The following is a 15638-nucleotide window of genomic DNA, read 5'->3' as shown; positions in this document are numbered from 1 at the left end:
TGCTCTGTAGTAATTACTGTATTTACAAATTTAGCACCAAAATATCACAATATATTGAAAACATTGACTACAAAAATGCGTTGGATAATCCAGAACGTTGGATAAGCGAGTGTTGGATAAGTGAGACTCTACTGTATATATACACACACATACACACACACATATTGAGATTCTGTGGGTACAGAAGGCCAACGACAGGCAGTCCCTGAGTTGCAGAAATCCAACGCAAATGACTCAGTTAAGAATGGGGCTGAGACCACAGGAAGTGAGATAAATCTACCCCAGGGAAGGGAAATCCACTCCTGGCGCAGCAGGTTAAACCACTGAGCTGCTGAACTTGCTAACTGAGAGGTCAGCGGTTCGAATCCGGGGAGTGGGGTGAGCTCCCACTGTTAGCCCCAGCTTCTGCCAACCTAGAAGTTCCAAAACACATGAGTAGATAAATAGGTACTGCTTTGGCGGGAAGGTAAGGGCGCTCCATAAAGTCATGCCACATGACCTTGGAGGTGTCTATGGACAACGCCAGCTCTTCAGCTTAGAAATGGAGATGAGCACCAACCCCCAGAGTCGGGCACGATGGGACTTAATGTCAGGGGGAAACCTTTACCTTTTGAATGCTTAGGCGATCCCTCGTAGGCCGAGGATGATGGTCCTCCAGTTATAGGGTCTTGGGGGTGTGTTCGCAGGTGGCTGAAGAGACCTATTCTTGATCTGTGGGCCGGGCTGTGGCACAGGCTGTTGAGCAGCTGCAATAAATCACTCTGACCATGAGGTCATGAGTTTGAGGCCAGCCCGTGGCGGGGTGAGCACCCGTCAATTAAAAATTAAAAATAGCCCCTGCTCGTTGCTGACCTGGCAACCCAAAAGATAGTTGCATCTATCAAGTAGGAAATAAGGTACCACTTATAAAAAAAAGTGGGGAGGCAAGTTTAACTAATTTACGACCTGGAATGAGGAAGTGCCGTCAGAGTGGATGATGAAGCAGCTGCTCCCCCCCTGTGGCCAGAATCGAACATCCCCTCAGGAAAAAGGTTAAATTGCCTCTGCGTCTGTCTGTCTCGGTCTCTGTTTGATGTGTTTATGTGCATTGAATGTTTGCCCTATGTGTGTATAATGTGATCTGCCCTGAGTCCCCTTCGGGGTGAGAAGGGCAGAATATAAATACTGTAAATAAATAAATAATAAATAAATCTGCATGTTCTCCCGCAATGAGGACATCGGTTTCCTGGTGGAAGGCAGTCCCGGTCAGGGTCCTTCCTTTTGGCACGTTTCTCCTTTAAGCCCTCCATTCGTGCCTCTTCGAACTCCGCAGCACTGCTGGTCACAGCTGACCTCCAATTAGAGCCCACAAGAACCTTAAGATCTTCTGGAGAGGCCCTGCTCTTGGTCCCACCCGCCTCACAGGCACGGCTTGTGGGGACGAGAGACAGGGCTTTCTCGGTGGTGGTTCCCCGGCTGTGGAACTCCCTCCCCAGTGACATTCGGCAGGCCCCATCCCTTCTGGGGTTCAGAAAAAAACTGAAGACCTGGCTATGTACGCAGGCATTTGAAGAATAAGCATGTGTTGGCTTCGACGCAGTCTGAATTACGGCTCTTGTATAAGGTCTGGTGGATGAATGGCATAAGCACTTTGCTTTGTTTTAAACCTTGTATATTGTATTTTATGACTATTTTATGACTATTTTATGACTGTTTTAATCGTTTTAGTTTATTGTATATCAGTGTAACGGCATCAATTGCCACTTGTAAGCCGCCCTGAGTCCCCTCGGATGAGAAGGGCGGGGTATAAATAATTGAAATAAATAAATAAATAAATAAGGGCCAGAGCTTCCCAGTTCTCAGTGTCTATGCCACAGTTTTTAAGGTTGCCTTTAAGCCCATCTTTAAATTTCTTTTCCTGCCCACCAACATTGAGTTTGGAGTAGAGCAACCGCTTTGGGAGACAGTATAGATGGGGCCTGGGTGAAAATGAATTGGGGACCTCTGCTCCACAGGTTGAATAGAAAGAAGCCTGACCCTGCTCCGAGGGCGAGGCGCTCTGCAGAGGCTCAGAGGCACCTTTACTCCTGGCTGGACCTTTCCTCCTCCTGGATGCGTGTTCTAGGGGGGCACGGATTCCTTCAAGGGCACGGCAGGCAGGCGGAGCCCAGTCTGGTCCGCCCCCCCCCCCCGTTTCTCTCCTTTCCCCAACGCTTTTGCTGGGCTTCCCTTCCTTTCTTGCTCCTCTCTCCTCCTCTTTGCTGGGCGCGCTGCCGCAGCGGCGTCTCCACGTGCCCTTGGCCGGGCTCTCCGGCGGCGACTGCAGCTGCAGCCGGGATTGCTGCCAGGGGGGTGGCTTGAGCTTCCCTTCCTCCCGAAGCGGGGGAAGGGGCTGGATCGGGGAGTCCGGAGGCAGGAGGAGCAGCAGCAGGAGGAGAAGCAGACGCTTCCCGGACCAGAGTCTCCGTCTGCGCCATGGTGAGCCCCCTTTGCGCCTTTGCCTTAGTCTATCTTTGTGGGGATAACTCGGATCGCCCTGGGAAAAGGATCGCAAAGAGAGCGTCTCCTTTCTCTCCTTTCTCCTTCTCTGCCCTTCCTTTGAAGGACGGGCATCGCAGGAGGAGGGTTTGGAAAGGTTGTAGCAACGATATGGTTGCATCTCCACCAGGCATGGGCAAACTTGGGCCCTCCAGGGGTTTTGGACTGCAACTCCCACCATTCCTAACAGCCGGTAGGCTGTTAGGAATGGTGGGAGTTGCAGTCCAAAACCCCTGGAGGGCCCAAGTTTGCCCATACCTGATCTACACTATTTGATGCCGCTTTGCAAGGCTCGTTTGTCCCCTCTTGTGCTAAAACTACAACTTGTATCCTTATGTGGCTCTCTAGTAAAAGGGAGGATTTTTCCCCCCATTCACTTCTTCCACTTGTCTGCTCTTATGTGAATGGAGGCTCCTAGTTGTGAATGCTTTATCTTTGAAGCCTCCTATTCATGAAATACGGGATGCAAAACTGGATGAGGCTTCTTTCTCCACAAGGGATGCTTCAATTTGACTTGGACTGTTTGCTGAATCTTTGAGTCGAAGCTGCAGTCCTTAAAAATGAGCTTTTTCTCCCTTCTGCCAGGCTTTCCTTTCTTTGTCCCTCCAGGATGTATTCTGCCAAAGGTTTTGGCAGCATGCGTTGTGCCACAAGGAGGAAAAAATGACTTGAATCCTAGACTGGGAAGCAAGGAGTTTTGCTCTTGGATCTCAAGGAGAGATCTGATCTCATCCCTCTTCTATCTAAGCTCAGGTTGGATGCCCCAAGCGGAAGATAGGTAGCAAGGGATTTCTAGAGGTGGGTGAAACGTCAGGGGAGAATGCTTCTGGGACATGGCCATACAGCCCGGAAAACACACAACAACCTTTCTTTTTGGATGATTTTTTTTAAAAAAATCACGCAGTCCAGAGCTGTAGGCTATATTTCAGAGGCAGGCGGTGGAAAACCACCTCTGAGTATATCCCTTGCCTAAGAAAACTCAATAACTGGAAGGCATACACGCTCACATACGGAAAGTTCACATACGGAAAGTTGGCCGATGGGGAATATAACTTAAAGAGGCCCAAGCAAGTCTGGATAGGAGAAGATTGGGATACAATGGAGGGACCTCATCACACTAGAGCTTGCATCCACTTTAAATCCACTTTAGGGAGGGGGCTTTAAACAGCTCAGCCAGACAGGTCCTAGGCCTCACCAAACTACAAACCCCAGAATTCTGCAGAAACCGGATTTAAAGTGGATTCATGCTCTAGTGTGATGAGGCACTAAAAAACAAATTGCAGTAAAACTTCCATGTGTAATGCTTGTGGAAACATTGCACTGGGAATCTTCTTTGTTGTGTTGTCGAAGGCTTTCATGGCCGGAATCACTGGGTTGTTGTGAGTTTTCCGAGCTGTATGGCCGTGTTCCAGAAGCATTCTCTCCTGACATTTCACAGGCATCTTCAGAGGTTGTAATATTTGTTGGAAACTAGGCAAGTGGGGTTTATATATCCGTGGAATGTCCAGGGTAGGAGTCTGTTTTAGGAAAGTATGAATGTTGCAACTGATCACCTTTATTAGCATTGAATAGCTTTGCAGCTTTAAAGCTTGCCTGTTTACTGCCAGGGGGGAATCCTTTCTTGGGTGGTGATTACCTGGTCCTGATTATTTCTTGTCTGGAACTCCCCTTTTTTGAGCAAAGCTTTGAAGCTGCAAAGCTATTCCATACTAATCAAGGTGGCCAATTGCAACATTCACACTTGCCTCAAACAGACAATAGTTCTTTCTCCCACCTAGGACAGTAAATAAAGAACAGCACAAAAAAACAGGGGAATTCTGGAGAAGAAACAATAGGAGACAGCTAACACCTCCCAACAAGGGAGGAAGTAGCCAGGCTTTGAAGCTGCAAGGCTATTCAGTGCTAATCAAGGTGGCCAATTGCAACAGTCACACTTGCCTCAGGCAGACAAGAGTTCTTTCTCCCACCCTGGATATTCCATGGCTATATTAACTTGCTGAGTTTCCAGCAAACCTCACAACCTCTGAGGATGCCTGCCATAGATACGAGCAAAATGTCAGGAGAGAATGCTTCTGGAACATGGCCATACAGCCCGGAAAACGCACAGCAACCCAGTGATTCCAGCCATGAAAGCCTTCGACAGCACATTACTTAGTTCTTTATATTCTAGTTTACTTGTGGGTGCTGAATCTGAACAAATTGCAAGTAAGTTGATCTAAAGGTTCATTCACTTTAAAACACATGTGCAAGAAAACTATGTTATATGTAAAAGAAAAGAGGAAGGAAGAAAGGTAATCAAACTATATATACACACACACACATATATATATATATATATATATATATATATATATATATATGTAACAAAACTCCAAACAGCTGTTTTGTCTAAGGAAAAACAGATTGAGTGTGCATGGAGGTGGAGAATCAACATACTTACATTTAATCACATTAGGCATTTATTGGCTGCTGTATAGTGTAGTGTACGGAACAAAGAAGCAATGGAAGGGTTTTTTTTTTCCTTCTTGTTGGTTTCTTTTCCACTCCGAATCGTCCCTTTGCTGCCAGCAATTTTCCTCCCACATCTTCACCTAGTTCCAGATGTGGGTTTGCATGGCTGGAAGACCAGGGCTTGGGAAAGTTATTCTTTGGACGACAGCTCCCAGAATTCCCCAGCCAGCGTGGTTTCTGGCTGGGAAATTCTGAGAACTGTTTCCCAAAAAAATACATTTCTCCCCAAATAATATTTGGGCAGAAGCCCCCAGTGGGGCAATGGGTTAAACCCTTGTGCTGGCAGGACTGCTGATCGAAAGGTCGGCAGTTTGAATCCGGAGAGTGGGGTGAGCTCCCATCTGTCAGCTCCAGCTTCCCATGCGGGGACATGAGAGAAGCTTCTCACAAGAATGGTGAAACATCTGGGCATCTCTTGGGCAACGTCCTTGCAGACGGCCAATTCTCTCACACCAGAAGGGACACTGAAAAAATGTTTATACAGTATTTAATTTATATTCCATTTTTCTTCTGAATGGGACCTGAAGTGGCTTACTGTGTAAATTAAAGGGGAACATCTAAAACAATGTTGAGTGCAAATGTTTAAAAATGTATACACCCAATCACTATTTTAAAGATATTAACACTAAAATTGTTAGATACTAATTGCATCTTCCTCTATGCTGGTCAGTTACAGCAGAAGATCTCTTTAAACAGGAATGGTTTTGCCTTTTGGCACAAAGGTAGCAGAGAAGTGGCAAAGCAAACCTCTCCTGAGAGGAAGCTTAGGAGCCTCCACCAAGAAGGCATTCCTGGTTTTCTCACTAATGGAGCCTGGGAGGTATGGGATAGAGCAGAGTTTCTCAAACTACGCTCCTCCAGATGTTTTGGACTTCAACTCCCACAATTTCTAATAGCTGGCAAGCTGGCTGGTATTTCTGGGAGCCGAAGTCCAAAACATCTGGAGGAGCACAGTTTGAGAAACACTGGGATAGAATCCCCCCCTTCATAGAGTTGAAGAAGACCCCAACAGCCAACATTTGCTTGCCATGCAATAATATACACCCAGAGCACTCCCAACAGATGGCCATCCAGTCTCTGTTTAAAACCCCCCCAAAGGCGATTCCATCACATTGTGGAAGCATTCAGTAGGACTGGCTGGTTCATATGGGAATAATAGTTCATTAAATACATTGGAAGTCATCTATGTTGGAGAGAAGAAAGTAGACTGAGAGAAATTAGTGAAAACATCAACTGTTTGCCACTTCTTCAAATCACCTAGAATAAGTGGCAGTTGTGTGATGTGTTACATGTTTTTGCTATAATGTGTAACTTGGCCTGAGCAAAGGTAGACATTCCCTGTCTCCAAACTCACTTCCTAATCTGATGGTTCCTGTGCCCCAAGTGACTCCCTAGCTGAAGGACATATTTCTCAATGGAGAGATTGTAATGCTTAAGGTCCCTTTGTCATTGGGCACCTTTCTTTCCCCACTCGCTTTCACAAACAAATGGTTCCTAAACTAAATGCTGTTGGTTATCTGTATGGAAGTTGCTTTTTAATTCAAAGGGACCCAAACTCCTTGTAGTTCATTTGTAGGTAGGACTCTTAACAGTGAAGTGACTGTGCCATTCATCACAGACAACAGATTTTGGATGTTTATTAAAGGTAAAGGTTTATTAAAGGTAAACGACTCTGGGGGTTGGTGCTCATCTCCATTTCTAAGCCAAAGAGCCGGTGTGGACCATAGACATCTCCAGGTCATGTGGCCGGCATGACTGCATGGAGCGCCGTTACCTTCCCTCTGGAGCAGTACCTATTGATCTACTCACATTTGCATGTTTTCGAACTGCTAGGTTGGCAGAGGCTGGGGCTAACAGCAGGTGCTCATTTCGCTCCCGGGATTTGAACCTTGGACCTTTTGGTCCGCAAGTTCAGCAGCTCAGCGCTTTAACACACTGTGCCACCAGGGGCATTATTATGTTTATTAAAGAGCATTAAATTGCAAATTGTCCCCTCCCTATAATATGTTTGCTGCCAGGGAGAATTGGTTATGGGATGTTTTCCTGCTTTGTAACTAAAGCTTTGGTTACTATGCACCTTGACATGTGTGGGTGGCATTTGCCACTGCACTTCATGAGCTGACTCTGAGCATAAGCTGCATGGAGAAGGCAGTTTGGTCTGTGGCACCTTCAGTTTAAAAGTGACCAGGTGGCAGGTGATGAGGAATCTGGGCCAGAGATCCTGGAAATCTACTGGCTCTCTAGAGGGCAGACAAATAGTCTGGACTAATATAAAATAAACGTTGTATGCTTCTGTGCATAGCCAGTCCTTATAAGGAGACAAGTGTCCCTAGCTTTTGCTCATAATTCCAGATGTGCACAAGCTAGAAATGATGCTGAAGACTTACCTGAAAAGGAAAACAGCTGCATTTGTTCAGCAAGGGGGCCTGTAGGTAATTTAAAGCCCCATCTCCTTTGTTCCTACTCTTTGCCATGGAGGAAATCATTCCTCAGGTGCAGAAACAAGTATCCTCAGCAAGGTTGTCCCAAGATAATTTGCTTTCCCCCCCAAAAAACAAACTGTTGCCTCTGTTTCACATACAAAATCCAACTGGGCTAGTTGTTGATTTTTCAGTAGTGCATCTTCCATAAAGACCACTGGTTAGTTTATGGAGTTCAGGACAAGTTGACCTCAGAGAGAAAAGAATGGTATGGGTCAAGGGAAGAAATTTACTACAGTACTGTTGTTTTTGTTTCTGGAATATATAGACAGTATGTCAGTTCTTTCATCCTAGCTATTCTTATAAAAATGCTTACCTGTACCAATGGAGAATTACTAATATAAATATACCTGCAGGACATTTGTATACGTTACTACCACCCACTGAAACAGGAGCCCCCGGTGGCTCAGTGGTTTAAACTCTTGTGCCATCAGGACTGATGACTTGAAGGTTGGATTGCTGACCAAAGGTTGCTGGTTCGAATTCAACTTGGGGAAAGTGTGGATGAGCTCCCTCTATCAGCTCCAGCTCCATGTGAGGACATGAGAGAAGCCTCCCATAGGGATGGTAAAAAACATCAAAACATCTGGGCATCCCATGGGCAACATCCTTGCAGACATCCAATTATCTCACCAGAAGCGACTTGTAGTTTCTCAAGGCGCTCCTGACACAAAAAATAAAAAAAACCTGAAGGGGTTTTCATTGGGAGATACCTATAAAATAGAACATATTGATCATTTAAACATGAAGATGATAATATAGTAATAGGGTGCTTCTTCATTGTAGCATTAATGACAATTGACACCACTTTAATTGCCATGGCTCTTCACATTCTCTTTGGCCTTCTCTGTCAAATTTGTAGTTTGCTGATGCCCAAGCAAACTACAAATCCCAGCGTGGAGCCATGGCAGTTAAAGTAGCATCAAACTGTTTTCATTCTATATGTATATGTAAGCACAGAGTGCATGATTTTAAACGATGAAAGATGTGATTTCATTTCATATAATTCCACACATATCCATGTACAGTATCTTGCAAAAATACTTCTATCCTTATTTAACTAAGGCCCCTTCCACACAGCTGAAAAAAAATCCCACATTTTCTGCTTTGAACTGGGTTATCTGAGTCTCACACTGCCATATATTCCAGTTCAAAGCAGATAATGTGGGATTTTATTCAGCTGTGTGGAAGGGGGCTCAGATAATCCAGTTCAAAGCAGATATTGTGGGATTTTCTGCCTTGATATTCTGAGTTATATGGCTGTGTGGAAGAGCCTTGAAGCTCAACAAATTTGCTGAGGCTTTTAATACTTCTATAGCTACATAGAGCCAGGCAGTAGGATGTGATAGTGAAGGTGTTTCACTGGGAGTTGGAGGGACATAGTTAAGTCAACACAGGGCCCTGAAAACTCATTGGGCGGGCTTTGATGAGTCAGTTTCTCCACCTGATCTACCTTACAGGATTGTTGTGAGGCTAAAGTGGGGGAGTTATTTGTGCCGCCTTGAGCTCAATGGAAGTATTCATTCCCCTTTTGCACTTTTTGTTGTTTTCAGCTATGAACTGTTACTCAAGGTCCACTTTATTAGCTTAGTTTATATGGGAGATTCAGTAAAAATATGTTGCATCTTTGCTGTATTGAGATCAAGTAGCAATAACATTGTGTTGTCGACAGCTTTCATGGCTGGAATCTCTGGGTTGTTGTGAGTTTTCTGGTCTGTATGGCCATGTTCCAGAAGCATTCTCTCCTGACGTTTCGCCCACATCTATGGCAGGCATCCTTAGAGGTTGAGGGGTCCTTAGACATCTCAACCCCTGAGGATGCCTGCCATAGATGTGGGCGAAACGTCAGGAGAAAATGCTTTTGGAACATGGCCATACAGACTGGAAATCTCTGATGATGCCTGCCATAGATGTGGGTGAACATGCTTCTGGAACATGGCCTTACAGCCTGGAAAACTCACAACAACCCAGTAATAACACCAATTGAATCAATTTCAATTTCAGGTTCGAATGCAACAATATGTAGAAAGTTCAAAGAGGAGAAAAGAGTCTTGAATGTATTCTATTGCAAATCTTGTAGTGATGGCTTTCATGTAAACAGCTGGCTTAGAAGAACAGACATTTTATATATATATATATATATATGTCAGAACTAGGGATCATGATCAGTAATTTATTTTTTCCTGCATTCTCTATTTAAAATAACAACTCGGGCAATATTTACTAAGAACGGCAGAAGGACTAAAATTTTGCACAAAAGTCAGACTAGGAAACAGCAGGACTCTTGTCCATGGACTTTGATTTACCTAACCTAAAGAGGAAAAGGACTCAGCAGGTGTCTTCTCTTTAGTCAGACAAGAAACTAGTTTTCTGCAGCTTTCAAAAACTGCCATGATCATAAGCATTGCTGCTGAATTATGCATCTATCTCCCACTGGTTTGTACCATGTAGCTGTATAAACTATCTAATGTTAATGGTGAGGAGAGGGGAATAGAATGGAGGGACGGAGAACATGATGCCTTGATTTGATCCAGTCCAAGCAATTTTTATTCAAAGCTGCCACTGCTCCTGATTGCATATGAGGAGAAACCTGTGCTTATCTGAGAAATTCAGGTTGTGTTCACCTCACATTGAAGAGGATGAATTCTATTCTGTTCTGGTTGACTTGAGAATACCCTGTTTCCCTAAAAGTAAGACAGGGTCTTATATTAATTTTTTGCTCCAAAACGTTAGAGCTTGTTTTCAGGGGCAGTCTTATTTTTCCAAATTGACTTTTTAAAATGAACTATATCTAGGGCTTATTTTTGAAACGGGGCTTATATTTTGAGCATCCTCAAAAATACTGAAAAATCATGATAGGTCTTATTTTCGGGGTAGGTCCTATTTACGGGGAAACAGGGCATACTGCAAGTCGCTTCTGGTGTGAGAAAATTGGCTGCCTACAGAGGCATTGCCCAGGGGACGCCCAGATATGTTACTGGGAGGCTTCTCTCATGTCCTCACAAGCTAAAGCTGACATATGGAAGCTCACCCCATCTCACAGATTCAAACCGGCGACCTTCAGGTCAGCAGTTTACAAGCAGCAGTTTACACCCATTGTGCCTCAATTGTTGTTTAGTGCCTTCAAGTCATTTCTAATTTCTTGTGACCCTAAGGTGAACTTATTGCAAGGTTTCCATAGCAGAATTTGTTCAAATTGGGTTTGCCATTGCCTTTTTCTGAGGCAGAGAGAGTGTAACTTACCCAAAGCTAGTCAGTGGGTTCCGTGGCCGAACAGGGATTTGAACACTGGTCTCCCAGTGTCCTAGTCCAGTCTTCCAAGTGTTTTTACCACGTTGGTTCAGTTCTGGGACTTAAAAGCAAGTCATAAACTCTTAGTCCAGATTTTTGCACCTGGTTCTGCTTGGTGAATTGCAGGATTCTAGTAAAAAGAGAAGGTCCTGCAAGCTTGTGGTATGCCAAACCCTGCATTAGCAGATGGGTTGAGCTCCGCTTCTGGGATTTGATGTGCAATGGCTTTTTCACAAATGCCAGCTCATCACATAGGATGCAGTCCCTGAAGTGAGGAGCATCATACATGTGTGAACTTAACTAAAGATGGGACTTAACATCTTAACCATATTTTATTTGAAACCAGATGTAGAATAGTGGCTAAGAGATAGAGTTTTATTTGAAATCAGCCCCCTTAAGATGTGGAATAATGGTTTGTGAACTACAGCATCCGTACTTTGAATCTTGGGCCCCTTCTACACTGCCATATAAAATCCTGATTATCTGCTTAGAACTGGATTATATAGCAGTGTAGATTTATATAATCCAAGGCAGATATCGTTGATTATCTTCTTTGATATTCTGGATTATATGGCAGTGTAGAAGTGGCATTAATCATGTTAAGTGATCTTCGCAGTGGGTTAAACCCTTATGCTGGCAAGACTGCTGACCAATAGGCCGGTGGTTTAATCTGGAGAGAGCAGGTGAACTCACTTTGTCAACTCCAGTTCCCCATGCGGGGATATGAGAAAAGTCTCCCACAAGAATTGTGAAACATCAAACATCCGGGCGCCCCCTGGGCAACGTCCCAGTAGATGGCCAATTCTCTCACACCAATAGCGACTTGTAGTTTCTCAAGTCGCTCCTGACATGAAATAAATTATCTTCGGCCAGGACTTGATAACTTGGAGCCCTTCCACACAGCAATATAACCCAGAATATCAAGGCAGATAATCCACAATATCTGCTTTGAACGGATTATCTAAGTCCAGACTGCCATATAATCCAGTTCAATGTGAATGTTATACAGCTGTGTGGAAGGGGCCTTGGAGTCCTCCATCTGTTGTTAACTAACAATTCCCAACCTCCCACCAGATGGTCAAGAGCAGGGATGCTGCATTCCAGCATCGCAGGTCCCTTCTGCAATGCCATATAAAATTCACATATATGTTTTGAACTGGATTATATTACAGTGTAGACTCATATAATCCAGTTCAGACAGATAATGTGGATTATCTGCTTTGGTAATCTGGATTATTTGGCAGTGTAGAAGGGGCCTCAAAATATGTAAATTGCTCACTTCTTTTTAAGCAAACCTGCTCTCTTACAGTTTAATACACTGCTACTATGGGGGTAAATCACCTATGTGCATTTATTGTCAGGATTATTTAGCAGTTAATATGGAATTTTCTTTCTAAAATGCAGTAGACATAGGGCCCTTCCACACAGCCCTATATCCCAATATATCAAGGCAAAAAATCCCACAATATCTGTTTTGAACTGGGTTATTTGAGTCCACCCTGCCGTATATTTCAGTTCAAAGCAAAAATGTGGGACTTTATTCAGCTGTGTGGAAGGGGCCATAATAATGTGGTGGTGATGTTATCCAAACAGGCATTCCTCTTTCTATTGAGCAACCACAACCAGGATTCAACATATTTAATGGATTTATTTATTATTTATTTACAGTATTTATATTCCGCCCTTCTCACCCTGAAGGGGACTCAGGGCGGATTACAATGAACACATATATGGCAAACATTCAATGCCAACAGACAAACAACATACATTAGACAGACTCAGAGGCATTTTTAACATTTTTCCAGCTTCACGATTCCGGCCACAGGGGGAGCTGTTGCTTCACCGTCCAGTAGTGGCTGTACTTCCTCATTCCTTTCCTCGTGTTTTGCTGGCAGTTTTATGGTGTTGTAAATTAGCCTCCCACATAAAGCGTCCCTAAATTTCCATCTTAGTTTTATGTGTTGTCGAAGGCTTTCGTGGCCAGAATCACTGGGTTGCTGTGAGTTTTCCGGGCTGTATGGCCATGTTCCAGAAGCATTCTCTCCTGACATTTCACCCACATCTATGGCAGGCATCCTCAGAGGTTGTGAGGAATATTGGAGACCAAGCAAGGTACTAAGTTTTCCTCTGAAAAGCTCTAGGAAGCCTGCATAGACCAAGATCTTACTACTATCATGTATTGACAACATAGCCCTAGTTCTACTGGTGTATATATTTGATGGGTTTTGGTAGGATGCATCCCCTTCAGGGGGCAAGAAAGCACCAACATCTGGAATTGGGCAGGTGGGGAAAAAAGTGACAGCGAAATCCCTCATGAACCTCTAGTGCAATGGAGGGAAGCAAGAGCATCTTGTCCCGTCGACCCAGATAGCCAAATGTCTTGTACCAGTCTTGCCGTAACTATTTCATCTTTAGGAATCTGAAGAGCTTTTGACTTGCAATCAGCCATCCTTGTGCTTTTTTTCTTGTTTCATGCGCCGGTATTTGTGTGGGACAAGTATTCCGATTTGTGTTTATGGCGATAACAGTTGAACTAGAGGCGGATGTGGACGAGTGGTAATTGTTAGAGATCAATCTAGCCAAAATAACATAATGAGGGAATTGCTGTGGGTGGAACACAAAAGACAGGAACAATTCCAGAAATGTTTTCCTGGCTGCCTTTTGTTAGGCCAGCTGTGTTTGTTGCTCACTATATGGGGCTCTTCTCAGAAAAATCAGGATTTCATGCAATTCGAAAGCTGGCTGTCCTATCTGACCAACACTGTTAGACAATAGAAAGAATCTGATGTGGGCTATAGGAGGCAGAACATGTAATATTTGGCAATCCCTTCCCGCCACCTCTGTCTGAAATGAAAGAAATAGAATAGTTATGGCTTCAGCGTCTGCAACATTGTAAAAAAAAAAAAAGGTTAAGACTTAGAAAGGCAACTTTGATGGAACTAGGTAAAATCCTCGAGCGCAAAGGTATATCATTAAGTAACAAAGTCAGAATGCTCTGTGCCGTAGTATTTCTGATTTCTATATAAAAAGGTAAAGGTTTCCCCTGACGTTAAGTCCAGTCATGTCTGACTCTGGGGGTTGGTGCCCATCTCCATTTCTAAGCCGAAGAGCCGGCGTTGTCCATAGACACCTCCAAGGTCATGTGGCCGGCATGACTGCATGGAGCGCTGTTACTATTTCATATATTTCTATATATGGCTGCGAAAACTCAACAATGAATAAAACTGAGTGTGATGGAATAAGCTCCTTTGAAAGAGGAAAGCTCTATAGATGCTAGAATTGCTGGGTCCTGAGCAAATCAAACTGAAATTCTCCCTAGAAGCCAAAATGATGGAACTGAGATTATTATACGTCAGATATGTCATGTCTCATTGGAAAAGATGATAGTGGAAGGCAATAGGAAAAGAGGAAAACTCAATTATAGGTGTACAGACTCAGTCAAGGAGTTTGCAGCTCTGGTCAGGGTTGTGGATTTCCAAGGCTCATGGAAGTCTCACAGGTTCACCAAAAGTTAGACCAACTTGACAGCAAATAAAATAATCAAAGGGAACTACCTTTCAGGGGGTCATTCCAGGATACTCCATTCCATTTTCTCCTTTTCCTGTTTTTCCTGCTCCTACACCAGGATAGATTTTTTAAATCGTGTCAGAAGCAACTTGAGAACATATTTCAAGTCGCTTCTGGTGTGAGAGAATTGGCTGTCTACAGAGAGGTTGCCCAGGAGACGCCCAGATGTGATACCCGAGAGGCTTCTCTCTGTAAGCTAGAGCTGACAGATGGGAGCTCACCCTGTCTCGCAGATTCGAACTGACAACTTTCAGTTCAGCAACCCAACCTTCAGGTCAGCAGTTCAGCTGGCACAAAGGTTTAACCCATTGTGCCACCGTGGCAATGTCAGCCAGCAATCCTTACCTACTGAACATGCTCAGCCCTCATTACGTTTTTTCTTGTAGTGCCCCTTCCTCTAATTGCCCCTTCTCTAGGGGTAGTAAAATGTATATTTATGCAAACCTTGGGGGTTTCTCCAACCCTGCTCCCTCCCTCCCTCTTGTGCATATGGATGAGCGCTTGGAAAAGTTGTGTTTCAGATTATAGTCCTTTGATTTGCCCAGTCAGTATGGTCCCTGGTCCTCCTGGTTGGAAGACTCTGAGGTTTGTGCTGAAGGACCCAGTTTTGGAAAATGTGTTTTGGAGCACAGAGATACGGAGCCTCCAGTTCTGTGTCTGTTTGTGTGTGAGAGACAGAAGATACCACCAGGGATCTTTCTGGAGGAGGACGGCTGTCTGTGTGTTCCTGCCAGCCGCTCTTCTCGCTGGAAACCGTCTGTCTTGCACACCCTCCAGGACGCTGAGCCAAGAAGGGGCCTCCCCACTCCTTCCTGCCTCCTGCCAGTGTCTGCGTGAGAAGGGGGGTTGCCTTTTCCTGTCGGGGATATGAAACTTTCCCTCAGGCTTGGCTGGCTCTGAATTCACACTTTCCTGCCCCTCTGCCAGAAAGTGGCAAAAAACCACAGAGGTAGGGGTGAGGGGGACGGATCAGGAATGTGCAAGGAATACATTGCAGTATTTTCCATCATTTCACAAAACTTTGTGCCTCTCAGGAGTGGAGTTAAAGTTCAGAGAGGCTTAGTGTTGCTCCTGGAACAGAGGCCAGGGGTCCTTTCACACCATTTCAATTGCCATGGAAATATCTGGTAGAGTTCTGGGGCTCCTAGTTTGGGGAGGCTCTCCACCAGATCTCTCTGGCTGAGAGCTCTAAATAAATACTCCTCCGTAAATTGCAAATCCCAGGTTTGCACAGGATGCAGCCATGGCAGTTAAAAGTGGAATTGTTGTGCT

At 44.5% G+C, this 15638-nt stretch overlaps 1 protein-coding gene across 3 annotated transcripts in view; it reads left to right on the top strand.

Annotated features, from left to right (window-relative positions):
• Positions 1 to 2211: 2211 nt before the first annotated feature.
• arhgef40 (Rho guanine nucleotide exchange factor 40) overlaps positions 2212 to 15638 on the top strand; it is a 47176-nt gene continuing 33749 nt past the window's right edge. Inside the window, exon 1 of one of the 3 annotated variants that reach the window (XR_010007123.1) lies at positions 2212 to 2457. Coding sequence is in view for 2 of the 3 variants with exons in the window: in XM_062983867.1 (XP_062839937.1) it covers positions 2455 to 2457 (3 nt within the window). In the remaining variant the exon portion in view is untranslated. The remainder of the gene's footprint in view (positions 2458 to 15638) is intronic. The other 2 variants (XM_062983867.1, XM_062983868.1) reach the window with 2 other exon arrangements.

This window comes from Anolis carolinensis, chromosome 6, assembly GCF_035594765.1.
Source record: "Anolis carolinensis isolate JA03-04 chromosome 6, rAnoCar3.1.pri, whole genome shotgun sequence".
In the NCBI taxonomy this organism is placed as follows: domain Eukaryota; kingdom Metazoa; phylum Chordata; class Lepidosauria; order Squamata; family Dactyloidae; genus Anolis; species Anolis carolinensis.
Note: the sequence above shows the minus strand (reverse complement) of the source record. Positions and strands in the feature narration are given on the sequence as shown.